Genomic DNA, 23,364 nt, shown 5'->3' with positions numbered 1-23,364 from the left:
TGAAGGACCCCAAACGCCACCCCAGCGTAAAACAAACGTGACACCAAACATAGACCAGGATGCACTTGGCAAAATCTTGAAGGGGTAACCACTGTTCTTCCCGATGCTGCTACCTTGTGATGGAGGTTTGTACCATTAAGTGTAGTCTCTGGAGTTTGAAAAAAAAAGGCGACTGGACTTATTGTTGTTTCACCTCTTAGTCCTCAAACCAAAAGGTGGAGAGATCCAGGTATTTAAACCCCAGTGGACCATGTATTGGAGAAACCAAACAGCCTCTTCAGAAATGAAAGGCACAACATAGAAGAGCCACCTTGACAAGACAAGACTCAGCTGTACATCTGCATTGGAAGGTCAAAGGGCACTATTTTGAGGATGCCAATGTTCACATTTTGGACCGGGAAGCCAGATGGTTTGAAAGAGGAGTAAAAGAAGCCATTTATGTCCACTGTGAACAGAGGAGGTGGATTACATCACCAACTTTCCCCCTCTACAGTGCTGTCCTGAGCTCCCTCCCCAGGCGTCTCAACCCCCATTTGCACCTTTGTTCTGGTGACCTCAGTAGGTTGCATGAAACAATGGAGCAAAGTCCTAAATCGGTTTCACCTGAAACCCCTGATTGTAATGACCTGCCTCCTTTCATACCATGGTGCATGTGATTAGGCACATAAACAATAGAGCAGGGATCCTCAAATCCAGGCCTCGAGGTCCGGTGTCCTGCAGATTTTAGATGTGTCTCTGATCCAACACACCTGATTCAAATGGCCGAAGTACCTCCTCAGTATGCAGTCAAGTTCTCCAGAGTCCTGCTAATGACTTCTATATTTGACTCAGGTGTGTTGGATCAAGGACACTTCTAAAATCTGTAGGATTTAGACCTCGAGGCCTGGATTTGAGGATTCCTGCAATAGAGGGTCACGACCACCTCCAAGGGATCATGCCCACTGGGGTTTAAATACTTGGGTCTCTCCACCTTTTGGTTTGAGAACTGAAGAAGCCTTTCGGATGAGAAGTGAAACATATTCAAGAAACAACTCCAGTCGCCCAGAGACTACTATGACCTGGATGACTGAGAACCTGCACAGAAACATTAAGTGTACCTCTGCCTGTACAGTTCAACAACAGATGTCACATTCAAAAGAAACTGATAAAGAACATGTCTGTGTAGATTCTCAGTTATCCAGGTCATAGTAGTCTCTGGAGCTTGAAAAAGGCGACTGGACTTCTTTTTGTTTCTTGAAGACGTTTCACCTCTCATCCGAAAGGCTTCTTCAGTTCTCAACCAAATGGTGGAGAGACCCAGGTATTTAAACCCCTGTGGGCGTAGTCCCCTGGAGGTGGTTATGACCCTCTATTGATCATGTGCTGGAAAACAGATGGTTTGAAAGAGGAGTGAAAGAAGCCATCTATGTCCACTGTGAACAACCATCATTGAACAGAGGAGGTGGATTACGTCACCAACTTTCCCCCGCTTACAGTGCTGTCCTGAGCTCCCTTCCCAGACGTCTCAACCCCCATTCACACCTTTGTTCCAGTGACCTCAATAGGCCACAGGAAACAATGGAGCGGAGTCCTAAATTGGTTTCAACTGAAACCACTGATTAAATATGACCCACGCCCCTTTCACACCTGGGCACATGTGTTCAGCACATGATCAATAGAGGGTCATAACCACCTCCAGGGGACTACGCCCACAGGGGTTTAAATACCTGGGTCTCTCCACCATTTGGTTGAGAACTGAAGAAGCCTTTCGGATGAGAGGTGAAACGTCTTCAAGAAACAAAAAGAAGTCCAGTCGCCTTTTTCAAGCTCCAGAGACTGATAAAGAACATGTTTACTGGCACCCCAACATCCCAAGAGAAAACCTTATTTAGCCCAGACGGGAAACTCCATTATGAAATTAAATTATAGGTTTTAACCACCCAGCTACATATACAAATTTGAAGTAAGGCCAACCCAACTGAAGGCTCAGTAGGTAAATTTAGTAGCACTGTCAGCCATTTAATAGCAACTCAACTAAGTTGGGTGACAGATTAAAGGAAATAGCACTGTTGCGTTATTAAGCCTTCAGCCTATCACATGCCACTAGGACAATTTAAATGTTCCTTGACATCGGTTCTACAAATCTTCCTTCCACACCTGCTGGAAGCAGCCAGAAGTTGGGTACACCGTGGTCATAAAGGGACGGCGATGGTCAGTAACAATATTCTGAAGGCTGTGATGTTTAAACAATGCTGTTGGCACCAAGGGACCCAAAAGAACATATCCCCCACACCATTACACCACCAGCAGCAGGCTGAGCTGTTGACTCTAGGCAGGCTGGGTCCACACTTTAATGTTGTTTATGTCAAATTCCGATCCTATCATCTGAATGTTGCAGCACAAATCGAGACTCGTCAGACCAGGCGACACTTTTCTGATCTCCTACTGCCTAATTCTGGTGAACCTGTGTGAGCTGTAGCTTCAGTTTCCTGTTCTTAGCTCACAGGAGTGGCACCTGGTATGGTCTTCTGTGGCCCATCGCTTTAAGTTTCAATGTGTCAAGTGTTCAGAGATACTCTTCTGCATACTTTGGTTGTAATAAGCAGTTATTTGAGTTAATGTTGCCTAATAACGTGGGCAGTGAATGTATAAAATTATATAAATGACTGAATGTCAATCCTGTCACAGCGTCCAAGGTACAGGTGCTTGAACACAAATGGGAAAAATGTTTACAAAAGTATTGTTTAATAAAACAGTGAAAACCACTGCAGTTCCTGCTCCACATTGAATAACTTTTTACAAAAATCATGAACATGCTTCATTGCTATGTACAGTTCCAGCCCATATCCCTGGTACAGTATCAAAAGGGTTTGGAAAGGTGAAACAAATAGTCTCCTATGTAAACTGTTTAAAAATTAAGTTTTGTTGAGTAGACGTATCTAGCCTTTAGTTGTTTTAACAGCATAGAAATTATAAAAGGTGAGCAGGTGTGCTCTTTAGCTCTGCTCTTGATTAATCAGTTTCTGAAAGCCATTACATATCCTCCACACTCCATTTATAAGCTGCCTCCTGGACGGCCTTTTTATCTGCTATCCGCTGGTAGCGTTTCTGTTCAAAACCATTTGACCTGAAAGACACAAAAACATGATAACACTATTAATTATGCACTCACAACCTGAACTCTTTGACTTGGTTTAAAAAAAATAAAAAAAAAAAAAAGACCAAAGACAAAACATTCAATTGGGCTCAAATTTAATGTCAAAGGCAAAAATGTGATCACGAGTGCTGCACCAAATGTATTATGATAGACATGAATGACAATCTGACTGTGTGTATTAGAAAGGCCACATTCATTTAACTGCAAACAATCCTCAGTAGTTTTCCTCTGTCACTGATGCACAAACTCTACCTGTCAACTCCGTCCCAGCGATAGCCCGGTAGAAGATTGAACCGGTTTGGAGGTGGAGTAGGGCCTTTATATCGAGGTTTCTCTACAAAAAAAAAAAAAAAATCAAACATATACCATCAGTAACACCAACCCCAAACCCAAACCGCATCAGCCCACTCATGGAGCTGAATAGTATTTAAAATTCTTATAAGGATTTATGTGGTGAAATAAATTAAAATAATAAATTAAATAAAATCTATAATGTTAAATACCTTGTGTTTTTATACCACGGTCCTTTTTGCGCCTGAGCATTGCAGCCATAGGATCTCCTTCTCTTTCTTGCTCTCTCAACATGCGGTCAAGATCCTCGTCGTCATAGTGACGCGCCAGCGGCTTCTGGGCTTCATGCAGCGCGTCCTCAAGTTTCTGCTGATGCATTTGGCTCTGTGCCAACCTACACATGCATTTTAACAATCACTGAACCACGTTACACTTGTATAATCTTTTATGTGGACACAATCACATAAATTCTGATTCTGACTTACCCTTTCCCCCACTGAGCATATTTCTCGTCTTTTGCTGCTTTTTCTCCAGCTTTCTTCTTCTGTTCCTCTCTCTCTGAATCCAGATCCCTCCTTTTACCGCTTTTGTCTCGGAAAATTGTCTGGGCATTACGGGATTCATCTAGTCAATAAAAAGTAAGTGAGTAAGTCAGCAGCGACATAATTATTTAACTTAAGAACTAAATAAGATAACAAATTATATGCTGATATGAGATGCAAAATCCTGTGAGGTTCTTCTAATGATGCATAAAAATGATCTCAAAAGAGAAAAGCGGAGTAAACCTTCAAGTGGCTGATTGTTTCTTTCTCTGCGTCTGTTTTCCTCTTGCTCTTTCCTTAAAACATCCACAGAAACCAGACCTGCCTTTCCACCAGAAAGCATCCTTTGGCCCTGGGTATAAAAACAAAACCATGAGCAAAACCATGAGAAAAATCAGATTTCATATTACTCTTTTCACCAACACAGTCTGCTGACCTGTGACTGGCCAGTTCTACGAGGTGGTGACAAATCTCCATCTGAGTCCTTTCCACTCTGTGGCCGTCTTCTGGGTGGAGACTGGTCAGAGTCTGAGCCGCGTTTTGTCTTTGAGCGCCTCCTTGGAGGAGACTGGTCAGAGTCTGAGGCTTCTCCCTTCAGGGGCCTTTTCCTCGGGGGTGACTGATCAGAGTCTGAATCATACCTCTTCTGACCCTTCTGAGCCCCAGCTGACCGATGAGGATCAGGTGAGCGTTTTTTACTTGATAAGGATGAACTGGGCTTCCTTTTGGCGGGGGATGAATCTGACAAAAAAAAACAGTTAATTTGTTGTATTAGGTCAGTGGGACTGTGAGGGTAATATGAATAAGCGTAAAAATTAAAGATTCATTATTAGATCATGGCATTTATTAAAAATTTCTAGCTATAATTACAGTGATGTTAAATATTCCTCTGCTTTTGATTTGTGTTCATATTGACTTGCCACAACAGATCCCACTTTACAAATGACTTGGATCGCTCACCTTTACGTTGCACCTTTTCTGACTTCCCTGACCGTTGTCTTGCAGGTGACAAGTCTGGAGAGTCATGCCGACCTCTCCTGGGAAGAGAGACGTCTGGAGAGTCATGCCGACCTCTCCTGGGAAGAGAGACGTCTGGAGAGTCATGCCGACCTCTCCTGGGAGGAGAGACGTCTGGAGAGTCATGCCGCCCTCTCCTGGGAGGAGAGACGTCTGGAGAGTCATGCCGACCTCTCCTGGGAGGAGAGACGTCTGGAGAGTCATGCCGACCTCTCCTGGGAGGAGAGACTTCTGGAGAGTCACGCCGACCTCTCCTGGGTGGAGAGACTTCTGGAGAGTCACGCCGACCTCTCCTGGGTGGAGAGACGTCTGGAGAGTCATGCCGACCTCTCCTGGGTGGAGAGACGTCTGGAGAGTCATGGCGGGTCTTTCTGACAGGAGAATCACATCCTCGTCTCTTTGATGACAACTCTGGTGAGTCATGTCGACTTCTTCTTGATGCCTCAGCCTCTTGATAGTCTTTTCCTTTTCCTTCACCCGTGTCTTCATTTTGATCCACTGTTAATAGAGGAAGTAAAAGTAAAGTAAAACCAGTCTTTAATTATATACACAAATTCCCACTGCTTCTGTCCCTTATTCTTTACCTCCAACTACTTTCCATCTGTTGCTGGTCCTAAAGGCTTCCAGCTGTTTCACTTCTTCTGGTCGATCATCAATCACCTCAGCAATCTGAATAGGCAACAAAAGATTACGTTTTAAAAATGAAACTAGGAGATATAACAAAACAGATGCGGCAACTGCTACCCGAACTACCAGACTACACGTTTAATGTATCAGATTCAGTTATAACATTAAGTAATGTCATACATCATCAGGGATATTTTTGTCCTATAAATAGAGCAAATGGCATATCTTTAATCCGTAATAATTTCAAGTGAATGAATGGACTCAGGTTAGCCAGCTAGCCAACGTCAGCTTACCACCGGAGCTTCTTCTTCATCATCCTCCTCAATCTCCGTCTGCTGCGTGACCATCTGCTTCCAGTCTATGTCATCGTCTACTATTTTAAGTCTTGAACCAAAGAAGTAAACACGAGTTAGTTAGGCAGTGAAGGAAACGGCGCAGCACAACAACAGAGGCGTCAGCAGCTTAACGGCTAATTCACGTTAAGTCTCCAATGCAACAGCTGGATTAAAACATCCCCACCGACTCACCCTTTCTCGGGAACCTTGCGTCGCTTCTTTTTTGTCTTCGCTTTTGATGTCAGGGAATCGTCGTCGGCTGATAAATAACGTTTTAGGTACTCAGCCTTAGAAAGCTCCTGTCCTTTCTTACTGCTAGTGGAAGCCGCCATCATTGTGTTGTCTGGAACTACGGGTGGCGCTGAGGCTCAAGAACGCCTATTTGGCATGCAGGGGATGGGGTGAGATGGAGGCTGCTTAAGGTTACTGTGACCTGTAACCTAAGCAACCCAAAAGTTAATAATAATAATAATAATAATAATAATAATAATAATAATAATAATAATAATAATAATAATAATAATAATAATAATAACGAAGACGAGTCAGCAGCAATATAGTTAGCAAAAAAAAAAAGTAAATATTCTGAGATATTTGAGATGAATTTGTTGCTGTTGACTCCACTTGGACTCCAGGTACAGTGCTGTGAAAAAGTATTTGTGTTAAGGGGAATAAAGCCATTCAAACTTACTTGGCCCTGTGTGAAAAAGTAATTTCCCCTCATGTTAAACCATGAATTAGCTGAATAACCACATGAGCTGAAGCTGAGTTCATGTTCACTAGCCCAGTGGTTACCAAAGTGTGGGCAGTAGCTGCAGTATTAACAGAAATTCAGTCTGAAATTACTCACAAGTATGCATAGTTACATATTTATTTAAATGTGTTTATTTATATTAAAACTGGTAATAGGGGTTGGTTAGTTTGTGATATTGTTCATTATTCTAACTTACGTTTACCACTCTTGTATTGAAGTTTGCACCCCAGTGGCAAATGGGTCACGTATTGGCATTAGCACTTCACATATGACTGGGTAGTATTAGCAATTTATAGCCAACAGCCTGTGTTGTTCACGTTTTTTGAATCAACATTTCAAGGAAATACATCACTTTCTCCTGTATTTTGATGAGAGTGAAGACAAGCTTTTAGCCAGGAAAATTTCACAGACTGGCGCTATCGGACTATCTCTCTCCAATTGATCTTTCTGAGTTAACTTCAATAGTTACTTCCTCCAAACCATAAACATGTCTATTGTCACACTTTTAAGGTGGCAATAATTAAAGCATTACTTAAAAAGTCATCACTTGACCCAGCTGTCTTCACTAATTATAGGCCAATCTTCAACTTTCCTTTTCTGTCACAGATCCTTGAAACTGTTCAACAGCAGAGGAATGCTGGCTTTGATCTTAGGATTCTCAATGTGTTGTTAGAATTCTGAGTTTGTTCTCAGAATCCTGACTTTGATGTCAGAAGTCTCTGTTATTTCATGTCAATTTTGAATTTTTTCATGGAATTTGTCATTTGAGAAAACTGGTTGTGTCATCAGAATTCTGGTTTTAACCTCTGAATTCTAAGATTCATTTTAGAACTCTCACTTATTCTTAGAATTTTTACACTTGGAATGTTGGCTGTCTCATTAGAATTCTCGATGTGTTGGTAGAATTCCGACTTTGTTGTTAGAATTCTGAATTTGATCTCAGAATTCCGACTTTGGTGTCAGAAGTCTCTGTTATTTCATGTCAATTTTGAATTTTTTTATGGAATTTGTCATTTGAGAAAGGTTGTGTGATCAGAATTCTGATTTTAACCTGTGAATTCTGACTTTGTTGTCAGAATACTGAAATTTGATCTTTGAATGCTGGCTTTGATCTTAGAATTCTCAATGTGTTGGTAGAATTCTGACTTTGTTATCAGAATTTTGTATTTGATGTCAGAAGTCTGTATTTTCAAGTCAATTTAGAATATTTTCATGGAATTTGTCATTTTGGAAAGCTGGTTGTGTCATCAGAACTCTGATTTCAACCTCTGAATTCTTAGTTTCATTTTAGAACTCTCACTTATTCTTAAAATTTTTACTCTTGGAATGTTGGCTGTCTCATTAGAATTCTCGATGTGTTGGTAGAATTCTGACTTTGTTGTAAGAATTCTGAATTTGATCTCAGAATTCCGACTTTGATGTCAGAAGTCCCTGTTATTTCATGTCAATTTTGAATTTTTTCATGGAATTTGTCATTTGAGAAAGCTGGTTGTGTCATCAGAATTCTGATTTTAACCTGTGAATTCTGACTTTGTTGTCAGAATATTGAAATTTGATCTTTGAATGCTGGCTTTGATCTTAGAATTCTCAATGTGTTAGTAGAATTCTGACTTCGTTGTTAGAATTCTGACTTTGCTCTCGGAATTCTGACTTTAATATCAGAAATCTCCGTTTTTTTATGTCACTTATTCTTAGAATTTTTATTCTTGGAATGTTGACTGTGGGGCAGCACTGGTCAGGAGTGGCCGACTTGGACCAGGTGTGTGCCACGCTAACATACCGTCAAGACGATTATCAGCTTCTCTCAATAAGTCTGAGATGCTTCTGTTTTCAGACATTGTAAATTGGTTGAATAAATTTAGAAAGATCAGCATTCTGCAAAAGGCCGCCAAAAAACACAACACAACACAGTGCAGAGCAGCTACCTAAACTCTGCTCCCAGTGAGGTAGATTATCTCGTCAATAGTTTTACATCCTCACTGCATATAACTTTGGATACTGTGGCTCCTCTGTAAAGGAAAGCCTCAAATCAGAAGTGCCTGATTCTGTGGTACAATTCACAAATGCGCAGCTTAAAGCAGAAAACCTATAAATTGGACAGGAAATGGCATCTCACTAACTTAAAAGATGCTTATTTAAAGAAAGGAAAAAAAGTTTTGCTCTATAAAAACAAAGCTGTCTGTAAAGGTAGGACATCTTACTATTCATCACTGAAGAAAATAAGAACAAACCCAGGTTTGTTTTCAACACTGTAGCCAGGCTGAGAAAGAGTCAGACCTCTGTTGAGCTGATTATTCCTGTAACTTAAAATAATAATTAATGTAAACAGCATGGGCAGCATGGTGGTGTGGTGGTTAGCACTACTGCCTCACAGCTAGAATGGCATCTAGAAGGTCTGGGTTTGATTCCACCTTGGCCCGGGCCTCTCTGTGTGGAGTTTGTATGTTCTCCCTGTATCTGCATGGGTTTCCTCCAGGTACTCCAGTTTCCTCCCACAGTTCAAATGCAATTCCTGGGGTCAGGTTAATTGGTCACTCTAAATTGCCTCTCCTCCTATGTCAGATGGGATACGCTCCAGCCCCCACCTGACGCTGAAGTGGATAAGCAGAAGAAAGTGGATGGTGGAAAGTGGATTTTCACTATGTTCACAAAAGCTCAAAACAAAAGTGCAGTGAAGTAGCAGGAGTCACAGACCTCCAGACTGCTCACCACAGAGGAAGTGGTGATAGAGGTAGTTCCCTGAGTCTTACAGGGCTTCTGGCAGCTTCCTCCCCAACCCCTCTTAAACATAGCATCCCAGAGTCTGAGTATACTCTGCACTAGTCTTACAAAGGCCACTTTAGATAAGATCTTCAAGAATGTCACAGCAATGGAAAGAAAGGCCATCTTCTCCCGCTCCATCAGAGATGACATGGTCCAGACCATCTTGACAGAAATCAGAGAGCAAATCCCACTCGACATTCTGTTCAACAGCATTTAAAACTTTGCACCAGTGCTGCTCACTACGATTGCTGTTGTACTGAAAAAGCACATTTGCAAGCTCTTTGAGCCCTTTTCAAAGTCTGCCGGTGTCTGAGGTTAAGCCCAGGCAATTGTGCCATTTTTCAGTGTAACAGAGAATTCTGAAGAACTTAAACCTAAGAAGACAAAGAAGAAAACAATGTTTTGTTTTGTTTTTTTCCCCAAATACTCCTCAGAACTCTGTGCTGTTGCTGTGTCAGTCACACAGCAACTGTCTGCGTCCATTAAGTAACTTCCTTCTTAAAGTCCGCTACTGTCTGGGGTTCAGCCCAATGAAGAACCCCCTTCTGAAAGTTCCAGTGAGGAACCCCTCCTGAAAGTCTGCCCGTGTCTGATGCAGTTGTGCCAGTCATCAGTGTTATGGAGAACTCTGAAGACTTTACAACTAAGAAGAAAAAGAAGGAACTGGCTTCTTCCAGAAACTCTTCAGAACTCTGTGCTGTTCCTGCATTAGTCCCACAGCAACTGACTGATTATCATTTGGACTCCTTTCACCCCCTTTTCTTTCCCTCTACCCATGAGGCGATTTTTTTGTTGATTTGGTGCTATACAAATGAAATTGAATTGGATTCAATTAAATGAAATTTTATTGGATTGAATTGAATAAATGTTAACATTGCTTCACATTTGCTATATTGGAAATTCTTTGCTTTGTTAGTGTCCAGAATTGGAAAAAAAATGCCCATTTAGATAAAGACCCCTTGTTGTATAACTTCAAAGTTTCACTCATTAATTTTTAGTACAGCATGTGTGAAACAGATGTCTGTTATGGAGTCACAATATAATTTGGTGAATTTATTATTTAATCCAAAACACACAAATTTAATCTTTCACAATCAAAATCTTCAAATCAGAATGCATGACCACTTGGGTAGTTGCAGATATTTGAAAATATGCAGAACTGTGTGTATCTGGAAAGAAACTCAAGTTCTGTATTTTCAGATAAATTGTTTTATGAGTCACTCCATGGAAAAGTCAGGTTTTCTGTCCATAGCCTTTACAGAAATGTTAAATTTGAATAAGACTTGTAAAGTTACAATTTGCTGCTGTGTTAAAACTAAAAATAATATTTGAACAATTACAGCTTACAGAAACATTAATTTGACAATTAAAAAAAAATATAAAGAATGATTGTCAGCATAACAGTATGCATCCCATGTTTGAATGCATAGAAGATGTATGAGTGAGAATGTACCAAAACACTTTGTCAGCCAAGCAGCCTCCAAGAGGATCAAAAAGGAGCCTCCCATAGGTTCAGGCAGGGCTGCTTTATAGAGCACCTCAGCTTGACATGCTCAGGTGTGCTGCATCTGAAATTGGGTGGGCTCCACCCAGTAGTTACCTGAAAAAGGTAGATACCAGCAATAAGAAAACATGTCCATCCCAGTGGCCATCACAGTTGTGTTTTTCATTATTTCAACATTTTTCCAGTTTGCATTTTATTATGTGTATTGTGTGTTTTTGTAAAGCATTTTTAACACTGATTTTTGTGATATAAAAACAAACCTGATTACTGTAATTCATATTATGAGCTGTCTTATGAGTAAGGTCAACTAACCTCTGGGGCTGATCTGGGTGCTAAATCAGACTAACCATGACTGGACTCATGAAGTGCACATAACTTACAGCTAGCTGGTTGACCTTAGTCTGCTTGCTTGACAACATTGTTGCATGCAAAAAGCCGTCTGAGTGGATTCTTTCGGTATCCAAACTGAAGGGACTAGCAGCCCGTCACAAAAAAAATCTACAATCTGTCCCCATACTTTTAGTTTAATCTAAGACGATAATGGAGTTTGACAGGAGTAAAATTGTATTTTTGCAACAACAAGGTGATTCCCAAACACGTGGGAAATCTCAGCATGGTGTCCAGTGCCTTCTGGAAAAAAATGAGGAAACTGGGTAAGTGGAGGACAAATGAAGAAGTGTCAGGCCTAAAAAACAGTATCTGAAAGTCATATTTTTAAGAAATAGAACAAATTCAAGCGAAGGCACAGCAAACATTGCATTTTATTGAATTATTTCTAATACCCAGATCCTCACAGTGAATCCTCCACTAATGGCTTATGCTATAGCTTTGTAAATTAAAAAATATATATTATCATCTGCTCATCAGAAGTCGGGCTATAGTGGCAGCATGGTAGCTGCCACTTTAGCAAAATTTTATTTTCCTAAACAATTTTCTACCTTGGATTCAAAATCAAACCAATCCAGGTGTAATATATTACTCGTTATTATTAATTACATCAAAATGAAATTACATTAAGCATTACTTCTGCCAGAGAGTGACGTTAATGACATTATGAAAAAAGAAGGAATAAAAATCATCTTCAGATGATCACTACTGACCAGATATTTCTTTATTGTAATACTGTCATGGTAAGTTCAATATCTCTAGATAGGTTAATTAAAATGGAATTGAAGTATATTTGGAATCATTTTATGTTGGCACAGATCTTTATAAAAACTGTGTAAATGATGGTTTTGTGATGTGAGACTTTGTCTCTCTGATCAAATGTGTGTTTCTCCTGTTTTGAAGGTTTTCACTGAACCTTTCCATCAGCATGTACTTAGATATGGAAAACTTTGGCTTGAACATCTTCTTAACTCAGGTCCTTTTTGGTGTTTTTGAAATACCGTGAGTTTTACTTTCCGTGTGGTTGTTGGAGACTTTTGGGAGAAAAATATTATTCATAGCAACCCTTCTGATTGGAGGAGTCGCCTCCATACTCATCCTTGTTGTGCCTGAAGGTAAATATGTTGTTACAGTACAATTACAGTTTAATTTTTGCATGCTTATCATGTTTCTTTCTTGTTTTATGTCAGGATATGCCCTATCAATTATGATTTGATGTGTAATAATTTTTTTATTTACACAGCGAACAGCAAAATCTTGATTCTCTGCCACAGATCTTTTTTTAATATTTGTCCTAACATACTTTTCCTCTGAGTTTACACTGTTTCTTATGTGTAACGAGATCGTTTTGTGTTTTGTACAGTACCACTCGTTGTTGACATCAATGATCCTGAATAATCTGTAGGTTGGTTTGTGATAATCTCATCCTTTTGTAATTCTTAAACCTTCTGCAGCAGACAAACTATTAGTGTTGTGTGCTTTGTATATTTCCCCAAACCTCCACAGCAGTAAGGAGCCGGCTCCCAAGTGGCTCCTCAGATCTTTTTGTTGCTTAAATGATTAAAAACTATGAGTAAAATTAATTAGTAATGTAAAAATATACATTATATCAAATCTTCAATTATCTACTCAACAAGAACAGAGTGCTACAAAAATAATTATAAAATACAACAGAAGCAAAGACCCATCTCAATTAGCAGGGTTATAATAGTTTTGGATTTTACATTATCATTTAGTTTAAGTTAGCTTTTACTTTTTTTTTCTTTAATTCAGTTTTAATTAGTTTTCAGAGTGGTTTTGCTCATTTTTGCTTATTTAGTTTTTATTTTTGGTTTATTGCTTAGTTTTAGTTAAGTTTCGTTAGTTTCAGTATTAGTTTTAGTTTTTTCATACTTTGTCAGGTGCAAGATTCAAGGTACAAGAGTAACTCTTGTGTAATAAAAACTCAACAAAAGATACCGTTTAAAGAAAGATATTCAACGAGCAACTGTTTACAAGACAGCAGCATTGTGTGCTAAATGTGTGCAATATTAACGACAGACATGAACATCAACAGGGAGAACCAAAGAAAAATATGAACTCCCAACCTTAAAAAAATATTACAATAAACTTCCAATAAAATTCAGCGTCAGTGCAGCAGATTAACAACAGCTTCTGTTTTGGAGCTAGCTTGGTTAGATGCTCAATATGCACACAGATCCTGCTCCATCACACTCTCCCCATGTAAGCTTTCCCTCATATAGCCGTCTCTCCCTCTGTGTAGCGCTTAAAACTATTTCTCTCTCCTCAGACTGGCTTCCCCACCCATAGCACCCTTGTCCGTTACCTGAGTCTGGTTATAGCAGTGGAAGTTTCCTGAGGGCGTCTCTGTCATCTCCTGGTTATGTTTGTTCCCTGTTTTGAAAGAATAAACCTTTTTTGTTTATTGCCTGTACTTTGTCTGCGTTTGGGTCCACCTTAGCTCAACACCAAGTCATAACAGCCCTGGGAAGAGATGATTTAAATAGCAGGCCTGAAAATGGAAAAAATTGACACCTTCAATTGAAAATGGCTGGCTTCCTGTAGGGTTTCGGGTATGGGTCCAAGAGACTTTTTTGTACGTCTTAGGATGTTACATGAGCCTGCACAATTTCAGATATGTAGATAAAATGTAGCTCCAGGGCTATGCGAAAAACATGATATTTCATGATATTTCCAGGTCCCACTAAGTGTCGCTCTAATGTTTAGGGACTTTATGCATATCATTGTGTTCAGGGCGGGAGGCTTATCAAACCACTAAAGTTTGACGCAGATTGGGCAATGTGGCTTTGAGTTACTGCCATTTTTGTCTTCATGGTGAAACATCAAATGTTGCCATCCTCCCAGGGTCACGCCCTTTGTCAAAAAATCACAGTTTTGAAAATAATTTAAGGCCAACTCCTTAAGGCTTTCCAGGGGAAATTTGAGATGGCTCTGCTCAACTACCTTGGAACTGTACATCAAAGTGTAAACCATGACATTTCCTGTACCCACTAGGTGGTGCTGCGACTGTCAGTAAATATTATCATATGTATGGGTTCAGGGGTGGAATCTCATCCTACTGAAGAAGTTTGATCCAGATTGGATAACGCAGGTTTGAATGAGAGGCAATCATTACTGTCCTCATGCTGCACGGGACGTAATTGTAACATTGGCCAGACGTCCGTCCCCGAGACGCAAGAAGAAAACAAAAAGAAAAATCTTTGTAAGAAGAAGAGAAAGAGCTTTATTTGTCACATACATTTACATGCAGTGAAATTCATTCTCTGCATTTAACCCATCACACACATGGAGTATGTAGTACACACAGCACAGCATGGAGCAGGGGGCAGCCAAAGGGCGCCCGGGGAGCAACCTGGGGGGGTGGGCTTGCTCAGGGACCCACAGTGATGCCAGCCCGAGGATTTGAACCAGGGTCCTCTCAGTGACGAACCCTCTTCTTCTCCCCTAGGCCATAACAAAAATAGTAATGCACGGTGACTCGGATAAGTAACTTTAATCTGATTACTGGACTGCAAATAGTAACGCGTTAGATTACTCATTACAGAAAAAAGTAGTCAGATTAGAGTAAGGCGTTACTAAGTAAATATGTTTGTGTGCTAACACATTTTTTAAATTGTTTGCTTATATTCGCATTATGGTTTAAATGATGTATTTTGTGATTATTTTTTTTTTGTCATTAATTTTCCTGCTGGTTTTATCTTTGAATCTTAAATTCAAACTATAACAAAGTGAGTTTCAAACATTCCTGTGGTATTACTATAGTCTTCAACCTATTCAATAGGAATATTATAGGAATGCCTTGTGGTATTCCACTTTACATTGCCTGTTATACCCACATTCTTTCATGTTTAATTTATTTGAATTTTACTGCCACATGTTGTTAACATTGTTTTATTGTACAGTTTAAGTGGAATTGCCCCTGTCCTCCCCCTGTTTTATCTGTTTATGTGAAATAACAGAAAACTGAGGTTTTTCTATAATTTGATACGCTCAACTAAGTGGACTTGATTTAAAAAAAAAAAAAAAAAGTTCATACACTTAGGAATGAATATAGTGGGACATGTAGCTTATTCTGAAAAACCAAGTTTAACATCTGTTGCTTTAAAATACTGCATCAAGTATTTAGGAAGCCAAAGATGTTGTTATGATGTGAAGAATTTGATTTAAAAAAAGAAAATGACAACCATTCCTGTATTTATTTTTCCTTTTATTCCTAAAAGTGCATCAAAGAAAACACAAGTTTCACAAAATGTGACATAGAACATAAACAAACAAAAGCAATATAAAAATAATACTAAGGGATTCAAATGCATTCTGCAGTTAAAGCACAGTGCTAACCAAATGCTAATCCAGTGGCGGCTCCAGAAATATTTTTCTGCAGGTGCTAAGAGGGGCTAAGCATTTTACTGAGGGTGCTATGAAGGATCATTTGTTATTTCAGTTCTCAACACACACAGACAGAAGCTATTTTCTTGTGGGTGCTATGACTTTTCCAGGGGGAGCTATAGCACCCGCTAGCCCCCCCCCCCCCCCCCCCCCCCCCCCCCCCCCCCGGCGCCGCCACTGTGCTAATCAAATAAAAATATTTGGGGAAGAAGTGAGAGTTTTCTTTTATAGTTTTGGTTTGTATCAAGCTAATTTAAAATCTCATTGCTTACATGGAAAAGGACTAATGGGCCGAATCTGAAAGAATGGTTCACCACCTTAGCTACAACACTGTCAGTTGAAAAAAATTACTTATCAGGGGTAAATGTTCACTCTTTCAGAGTATTTGGGTCACTCTCTTAAATATTTAGAGAGAATTGACTTGTCCTCAGTGTTGACAATATCTGATGATCTATCAATAAACAGCCTTTTGGGATTTCCAAATGATCATAGTGTGTGTATATATATTATGTTTGCCCTGTCTCCTAGATGAGTGGACCAATCTTGATGAAACTTTGCATAAACATTGCCTAGGGCACAATGAGTGCCAACATCTATATGGCACAAACAAATATTTTATGCAGATCTCACAATCACATATATTTGTACATTTGTCAGTTCAATTGAGGACCAAACGTCATAATGATGATGAAGCATCACTGAATTAAAACTTTGAATGAGGACGATGAGCAGCAAACATATTGTGATCTGTTTAAAATGGCATGCAATCTGTTAAATTGTTATATACAGACTAGATATCTGCACTATATTAACTGATTCCAAAAAAATACCAGAGGAGCAACACACCAGCTACTGGTAGATTGATCAGTCAGTTTATATACAGATACATACACTATGAGACTCACCAGCTTAGATGTGTTCTGGAGCTCTCTTAGATGAGTTCTGGACTGATGACCATGCCTGTTGTAACCTGCTGAAATATTTGAAATGCTTAAGAAAATTTAGAAAGAAAGAAAGTGTTATGTGATTCACAAATATCAACTTCCTGTCTGTTCACACACCGATTTATCATATTGCTGGTGATGAATACTCTTGGGACCAAGTATTTTGCAGTTTCTAGTTTGGATTATTCTGGCTATTTGTGCTGATGATGTTTATTATCTAGTTACTTGCATGACTTACTGGAACCTTTAAATTGAAGAGACCCATTCTAATGTAATCAAAGTCTAGTGTAATGAGTAAATAATGTCTATTGATGCACCAGTTATGATTTAAGGGTCTCAGATTAACAGTGCTTTGTTTTGATGTTGCAAAGCAAAGAAAAACATTATCCAATATTATAAAACATCAAAATTTGTCACACAGTTAATTCTAAAAGTGCATCAAAGAAAACACAAGTTACACAAAATGTGACATAGAACATAAACAAAAAAAAAAAAAGCAACATGATAATAAGATTCAAATGTATTCTGCAGTTAAAGAACAGTGCTGAACATAAATAAATAGTCCAAAATTTAACTTAATAGCAGCCAGTGGCAGAAAAGAATAGAAAGGATTTAGTGTTGATTTGAAACTGCAACTGGTTGAAGCAGAGCTCACATTTCCTGGGAGGGAGTTACAGAGAAGAGGAGCATAAAATTTAAATGCTTCTGCATGTTTAGCTTTGACTCTTGGAGCATAAAGCAAACCTTTTGGAGGTGATCTGAGGACAATTCGTGGCCAGTGTGATAAGCTTCTTCTTAAACCCCTGCATTCCTCACACACAGACATGTTTTTTATTTCTAAATCATGCTGAGAAACGAGTCCTTTAAATCATAATATAATTTCAAGATGAAAATAAGGTCAATTTTATAATAAAATGTATTGCACTTTTTTCCACGGGTACATCTCTGTCCAGTGAACTCTGAATTCACAACAAATCAAGTGTCTGATTTTAAGTAGGATCTTTATTGAAAACAAATGCTGCGTCTTCCAAAGCGACATTTGAACAAATACCCAGAGTGCAGTTGTACTTCTACACATACAGTGTGTGCAGGTCTGCATCTAAAAGCAAATCTCTAAATATTTCTGTTGAATCATATCTGAGTCATCATCATTATTATTACTGCAAACATTTTAATACTGTTTCAGTGCTCCTTGGAAGAAAATGCAAGATAGAGAGACACGGTGACATCTGCTCCGCATATGGGGTTTTTGCAGGAATGTTTGTGGGTGTAGACAAAAGCTGAGGCGTGCTTAGATGCGTGTGCTCGTGCACAAGCCTGCATGTTTTTGCATCATGTTTTTCTTAGCTGTGTGTGTGATAGAAGAAAAGCAGCAGGCAAACCATCCAGGACCAGGAGCTTTTCAGAAGTAGGCTTACAGCTGAGCACGTGGCGAGATTATCTGCCGAGGAAGAAAAGTGGGTTTACAAAAACCTCCTACATTTCTCTTTCACTCATGCCCACCCCCTCAGATCCCTCCATACACACACAGCTGCCAGTCCACCTACCCTTCTGAACACTGATGCTGTCAGACTCCCCGGATATTTTGCAGAGGAAGATGGTGTTGTCTGAGAGGTACTCTCTGAAGCTGGTCATTGTCATTCTGTAGCCATGAGGATCCAGCTCCTCCACTCTGCTCTTGCCTTTGAACTCCTCTTCTGCTGACCCACCGGACACATTGGTGTTAATAATGAGCTGCCTCTTTCCAATGGACAAAGCGAACTCATAGCTGTTGATTCTATTGGGCTTGGGCTCGATCTGACAGTCTACTCTCAGTTCATCATCCTCTTCAACACACACGGTGATCTGTTCAGATTTTACTGGGATCAGCATCACTGGAGCAAAAAACACAAAATAACATACTCTATGGGATGTTTTGTTTTTTGTTTTTTGTTTTTAACTCCACAGCAATATTTTAAATATTTAAAATGTTTCTCACCTCCCAGCACGCCATATACAAATAGAGACTTGAGCATGATGAAAAAGCACCCATCCACCTATAAACAAAAATAAAAAAAAAGGAAACCTGAGGACAAGGGTGAATAGGAAAAAGCAACATATAAAGCGTAAACAAGGTTGCAGTGATACGACTGAATTATCTCTGTGGGCTGGGCTCTCTGGGCAACTATGAGGTCATTTTGGGTAAGGTCATGACAGTATTTCTCATACAAAGTTTGAAAAAAATTGAGATGCTTTGTCCTCTAGCAACATCCATAACCTGACACACTGGTGGCTAAATCTAATGATGATGCAGAATGGACACCATTCTAGTTTTTTTGTCTAACCAAACATTATAGTTTTAATCTTAAAATTAAAGCCTGTTTTTGGCTGCTCACAGGTTTTGCATGCTATCATGATCTGGGTACCTATGCTCTTGCACATCCAGTGCCATCTCTAAAAGTCCTTAGTCCTCATATCTCGTCCCAAAGGTGCAGATAAATATCATCTGGGAGTCCTACCTCCTGTCGGGCTGAATGATGAAGCAGTTCCTTCCTGCTTGGTCTCTTCTGTTTTGGGTGGCAGACAGCTGAAGGCAGTCACGTTAGTGTGAAGCACTGCAGAGCACCAGAAGTCTGAGATGAGACTGCACAGAGAGTGAGAGAGTGGGAGGGATGATGGTGGAGGAGAGAGCGCTGATTCGTCTTTCTCCTCTGCAGTGCCTGACGAAAGACATTGCTGGGCAGGCTGTTGAGAGTGAGGACTTTGCCTCCTCTCTCCTCTTTCGGTCATCTCACTTTTCTTGCACTTTCTGAGTCCTCTTATCCTGATTTGTCCTTCATTTTGCTACATGGTAGTCCATGTCTGATTTATTGTTATCCAACATAAATTACTTCCAGGAAGATGAATGTATTTCTTTTGATGTGGTTTATATAACAAGAATATGACTGCCTTCTTATTGTGGTGAACAGTTACTGCACTAAATTATTTTATAGTATAGAGAATATGTAGAGAAATGTCATTACTGACATCATGTTTGCAAATGATGAATATTCACACACAGGCTGAATTTCTGCCCCTTAGAAATTTCTAGCACTGAGATGCCAAAAGGCTCACTGAGAGTGGCTCAGTGCCTCCACCCAGAGGCCAATGGGAGGAATTACATAGAATGACGCAGATTTTCTATAGAGTGCGTCACACCTGTGACAGTGCTGGGCCATGTGAAATGTACTGGTTTCCTGTATATTTTCAGATATACAGATTGATTACTGAATGGGCCTACCAGGCACAGGATATTAAATCACCACAAAGTACCTACAAAAAATGTAACAACCAAAATGAGACACAAAACAAGTTGAGCCATAAAATAACCAAATTTGTGCCACAAAGCACACAAAATGACAAAGATTGAAAATGATTCAAATGAGATAAAAAAGATGCAAATGACAACAATACCACACCAATTTGCTACAGATACAGATCAAGTGAAGAGAGACAACTGTGATGCAAAATGAGCAGAGAAAAGCAACCAAAACTGAGCTACAAAGTGACCACAAAGACATAAAAAAAACTAAAATTGGACAATAAACAAGTATAAAGAGATGTAAAATTACACCAAAGTTGCAGAAAGCATGTGAAACACAGAAATACAACATGAGTCTCTGTCAGTGTGGGTGTCCTAGATTTTCATGGCCTTTTATATGTCCCATGGGCTGTCAATCCATCTAATATTAAAAAGACTATTAAAAATACTGTGTAAAAATGACAACGTGAAAGTCATCCGCAGCTTCCAAAACCAGATACACTATATTGCCAAAAGTATTCGCTCCTCTGCCTTCACACGCATATAAACTTGAGTGACATCCCATTCTTAATCCATAGGGTTTAATATGATGTCAGCCAATCCTTTGCAGCTATAACAGCTGGAACTCTTCAGGAAAGGCTTTTCACAAGGTTTAGGAGTGTTTATGGGAATTTTTGACCATTCTTCCAGAAGCACATTTGTGAGGTCAGACACTGACGAGAAGGCCTGGCTCACAGTCTCCGCCCTAATTCATACCAAATGTGTTCTGTTGGGTTGAACTCAGGACTCTTTATGGACTCATCCATGTCTTTATGGTCCTTGCTTTGTGCACTGGTGCACATTCATGTTGGAACAGGAAGGGGCCATCCTCAAACTGTTCCCACAAAGTTGGGAACATCAAATTGTCCAAAATGTCTTGGAATGCTGAAGCATTAAGAATTCATTTCACTGGAACTAAGGGGCCGAGCCCATCTCCTGAAAAACAACCCCACACCATAATCCCCCCTCTACCAAACTTGCAGTCAATGCAGTCAGACAAGTACTGTTCTCCTGGCAACCACCAAACCCAGACTCATCGATCGGATTTCCAGATGGAGAAGTGTGACTCTTCACTCTAGAGAACACATCTCTACTGCTCTAGAGTCTAGTGGCTGGCATACTTTACACCACTACATCTGATGCTTTGCATTGCGCTTGGTGATGTACGGCTTGGCTGCGGCTGCTTGGCCATGGAAACCCATTCCATGAAGCTTTCTATGCACTGTTCTTGATCTAAGCTGAAGGTACATGAAGTTTGGAGGTCTGCAACTACTGACTCTGCAGAAAGTTGGTGACCTCTGTGCACTATGTTCCTCCACTGACCCCACTCTGTCATTTTATGTGGCCTACTGCTTCGTAGCTGAGTTGCTGTCATTCCCAATCACTTCAGCTTGTTGCACAGGCGGCATCCTATCATGGTACCATGATGGAATTCACTGAGCTTCTGAGAGCGACCCATTCTTTCACAAATGCCTGTAGAAGCAGTCTGCATGCCTAGATGTTTGGTTTTATACACCTGTGGCCAGTGACTTGGATGGGTGAGTATATTTAGCACATTTAGAGAGCAAGAGCATAAGACTAGTATGTAAGTATGTAAACTTCTATGAAGAACATAAAATATATTTTTACTTTTTTTAACCTGTTGTCATGATCACATAGGATTGTACATTCCCAGGATGTACAATACAGAAGGCAAGAACACATCTAAACACGTTACTTGTTACTAATAGGATAACACCAGCAGATTATTAAAATTCATAGTATAACTATAGTCTGCATGAGTTGAAAGCATTGACCTCACAGAGTAGTACTGCCTCATTCCCCTAAATCTTCACACACATTTTCAGTCTTGCTTCCTTCAGCCAATATACTGTAATTTTTTTTTAACATGATTTCTTAGTTTAAGCTTCTCTTACTTCTTACCTATCTATAATGGTTCCCTTTCTGGGGCTTCCCTCCTCTGCAGTCACCCTGGATATAGAGGCAGCAGTTTAAAGTTTTTTTTGTAATCACAAATCAAACTTATTTATACACTTAATGCTATCATTACATGAATATTGTTCAATTTCATTTATGTCAATTTATATTCAAGAGGGATGGATATTTCAACATATTCCTGCCAATGTTAATCTCATTAGCCCACAAATAGAGCGCAGTTTCACTTTTACAGTTTATATCTTATTTAATATTTATAGAACCTGGCAGGTATCATAGAGAAAATATCATTACCATTTAATCTTTCACATTCTCACTGTGAATTACTTGGATTAAAAAACAAAACAAAACGTGTAAACACACACAGAGTACATACTGTATGGCAAAAACAACATTTACACAATTCTAAAAGTCAATATTTGGTGTGACCACCTTTATTCTTCAACACAGCCTGAACTCTCTGAGGCAGCGTTCTTGTCATTTCTTTATATAGTCTTCAGGAATAGTTTTCCAGGCTTCTTGAAGGACATTCAAAGCTCTTTTTGGATGTTGGCTGCCTTCTGTTCTGTTCCCACACTGCTTCAATAATGTTGAGGTTGAGGCTCTGGGGAGGTCAATCCATGACTGACAGAGTTCCACTGTAAGTTTTTCTATCCAGGTATGCTTTTACTGCAATGGCAGTGTGTTTGGGATCATTGTCATGCTGAAAAATCAAGCCCCTGGCAGTCAGATGCTTTCCAGATGGTATTGCATGGTGGATCAAAATCTGACAGTACTTTCCTTTATTATTATTATTATTATTATTATTATTATTATTATAACCTTTATTTAACCAGGTTTGTCCGATTGAGATGCAAGATCTCTTTTGCAAGAGAGACCTGGCCAAGAAGGGCAGCACATAAAGTTTCAACACAAAATTACATAAATTATACACCAAAAAAAAAAAAAAATAAAAATAAAAAACAAAACAAAACAAAAAAAAAAACATGCCTCAAACCATGACAGAGCCTCCACCATGTTTTACATTACACAGTTCTTGTGTAATGTGGCATACCTCAGCCTTTTCTCCCAAGTTCCCTTCCTTAAGAATGGCTTCTTGTCAGCCACCCTTCCAATGAGGAAGGGTGGCTTCCTCAGGTGAAAGTCCTGTGTCAGGTCTCTGCTGGATTTTTTCCTGTTTCTTAAGGACAGCAGTTCCAGATACCGTTCCTCTGCTGTAGATAGATCAGCTTTCTTTCTTTCTTTCTGCCACTTCTTTTTTTTGTTGTCTTCCACTTGTCTAGTTTTCTCACACTTTTTAAGGACACTTTCCACACCATGCTGAGATATGTCAAGTTTTGGCTGATAGCTCTTTGGGAATCACATTGCTGATACGAAAATACTATTTTATGCCCATTAAACTG

General features: G+C 39.6%; 1 protein-coding gene across 2 annotated transcripts; it reads right to left on the bottom strand.

Moving 5' to 3' along the window:
- Positions 1-2,707: 2,707 nt before the first annotated feature.
- Positions 2,708-6,313, bottom strand: bud13 (BUD13 homolog). 2 transcript variants are annotated; one of them, XM_030746446.1, is made up of 11 exons: positions 6,141-6,313; positions 5,907-5,997; positions 5,571-5,655; positions 5,319-5,484; positions 4,930-5,279; positions 4,406-4,710; positions 4,213-4,321; positions 3,913-4,051; positions 3,640-3,821; positions 3,389-3,470; positions 2,708-3,106 (listed from the first exon to the last, which is right to left on the bottom strand). In XM_030746446.1, the coding sequence occupies exons 1-11, from the start codon at positions 6,281-6,283 to the stop codon at positions 3,013-3,015; spliced, it is 1,746 nt and encodes a 581-aa protein (XP_030602306.1). In that variant the 5' UTR covers positions 6,284-6,313; the 3' UTR covers positions 2,708-3,012. The 2 variants fall into 2 exon arrangements, with proteins under 2 accessions (XP_030602306.1, XP_030602305.1); XM_030746445.1 differs by having other exon boundaries at positions 4,930-5,484.
- Positions 6,314-23,364: the final 17,051 nt, after the last annotated feature.

This window comes from Archocentrus centrarchus, chromosome 14 (assembly GCF_007364275.1).
Source record: "Archocentrus centrarchus isolate MPI-CPG fArcCen1 chromosome 14, fArcCen1, whole genome shotgun sequence".
Taxonomy (NCBI): domain Eukaryota; kingdom Metazoa; phylum Chordata; class Actinopteri; order Cichliformes; family Cichlidae; genus Archocentrus; species Archocentrus centrarchus.
This window is presented reverse-complemented; position numbering and strand designations above follow the sequence as displayed.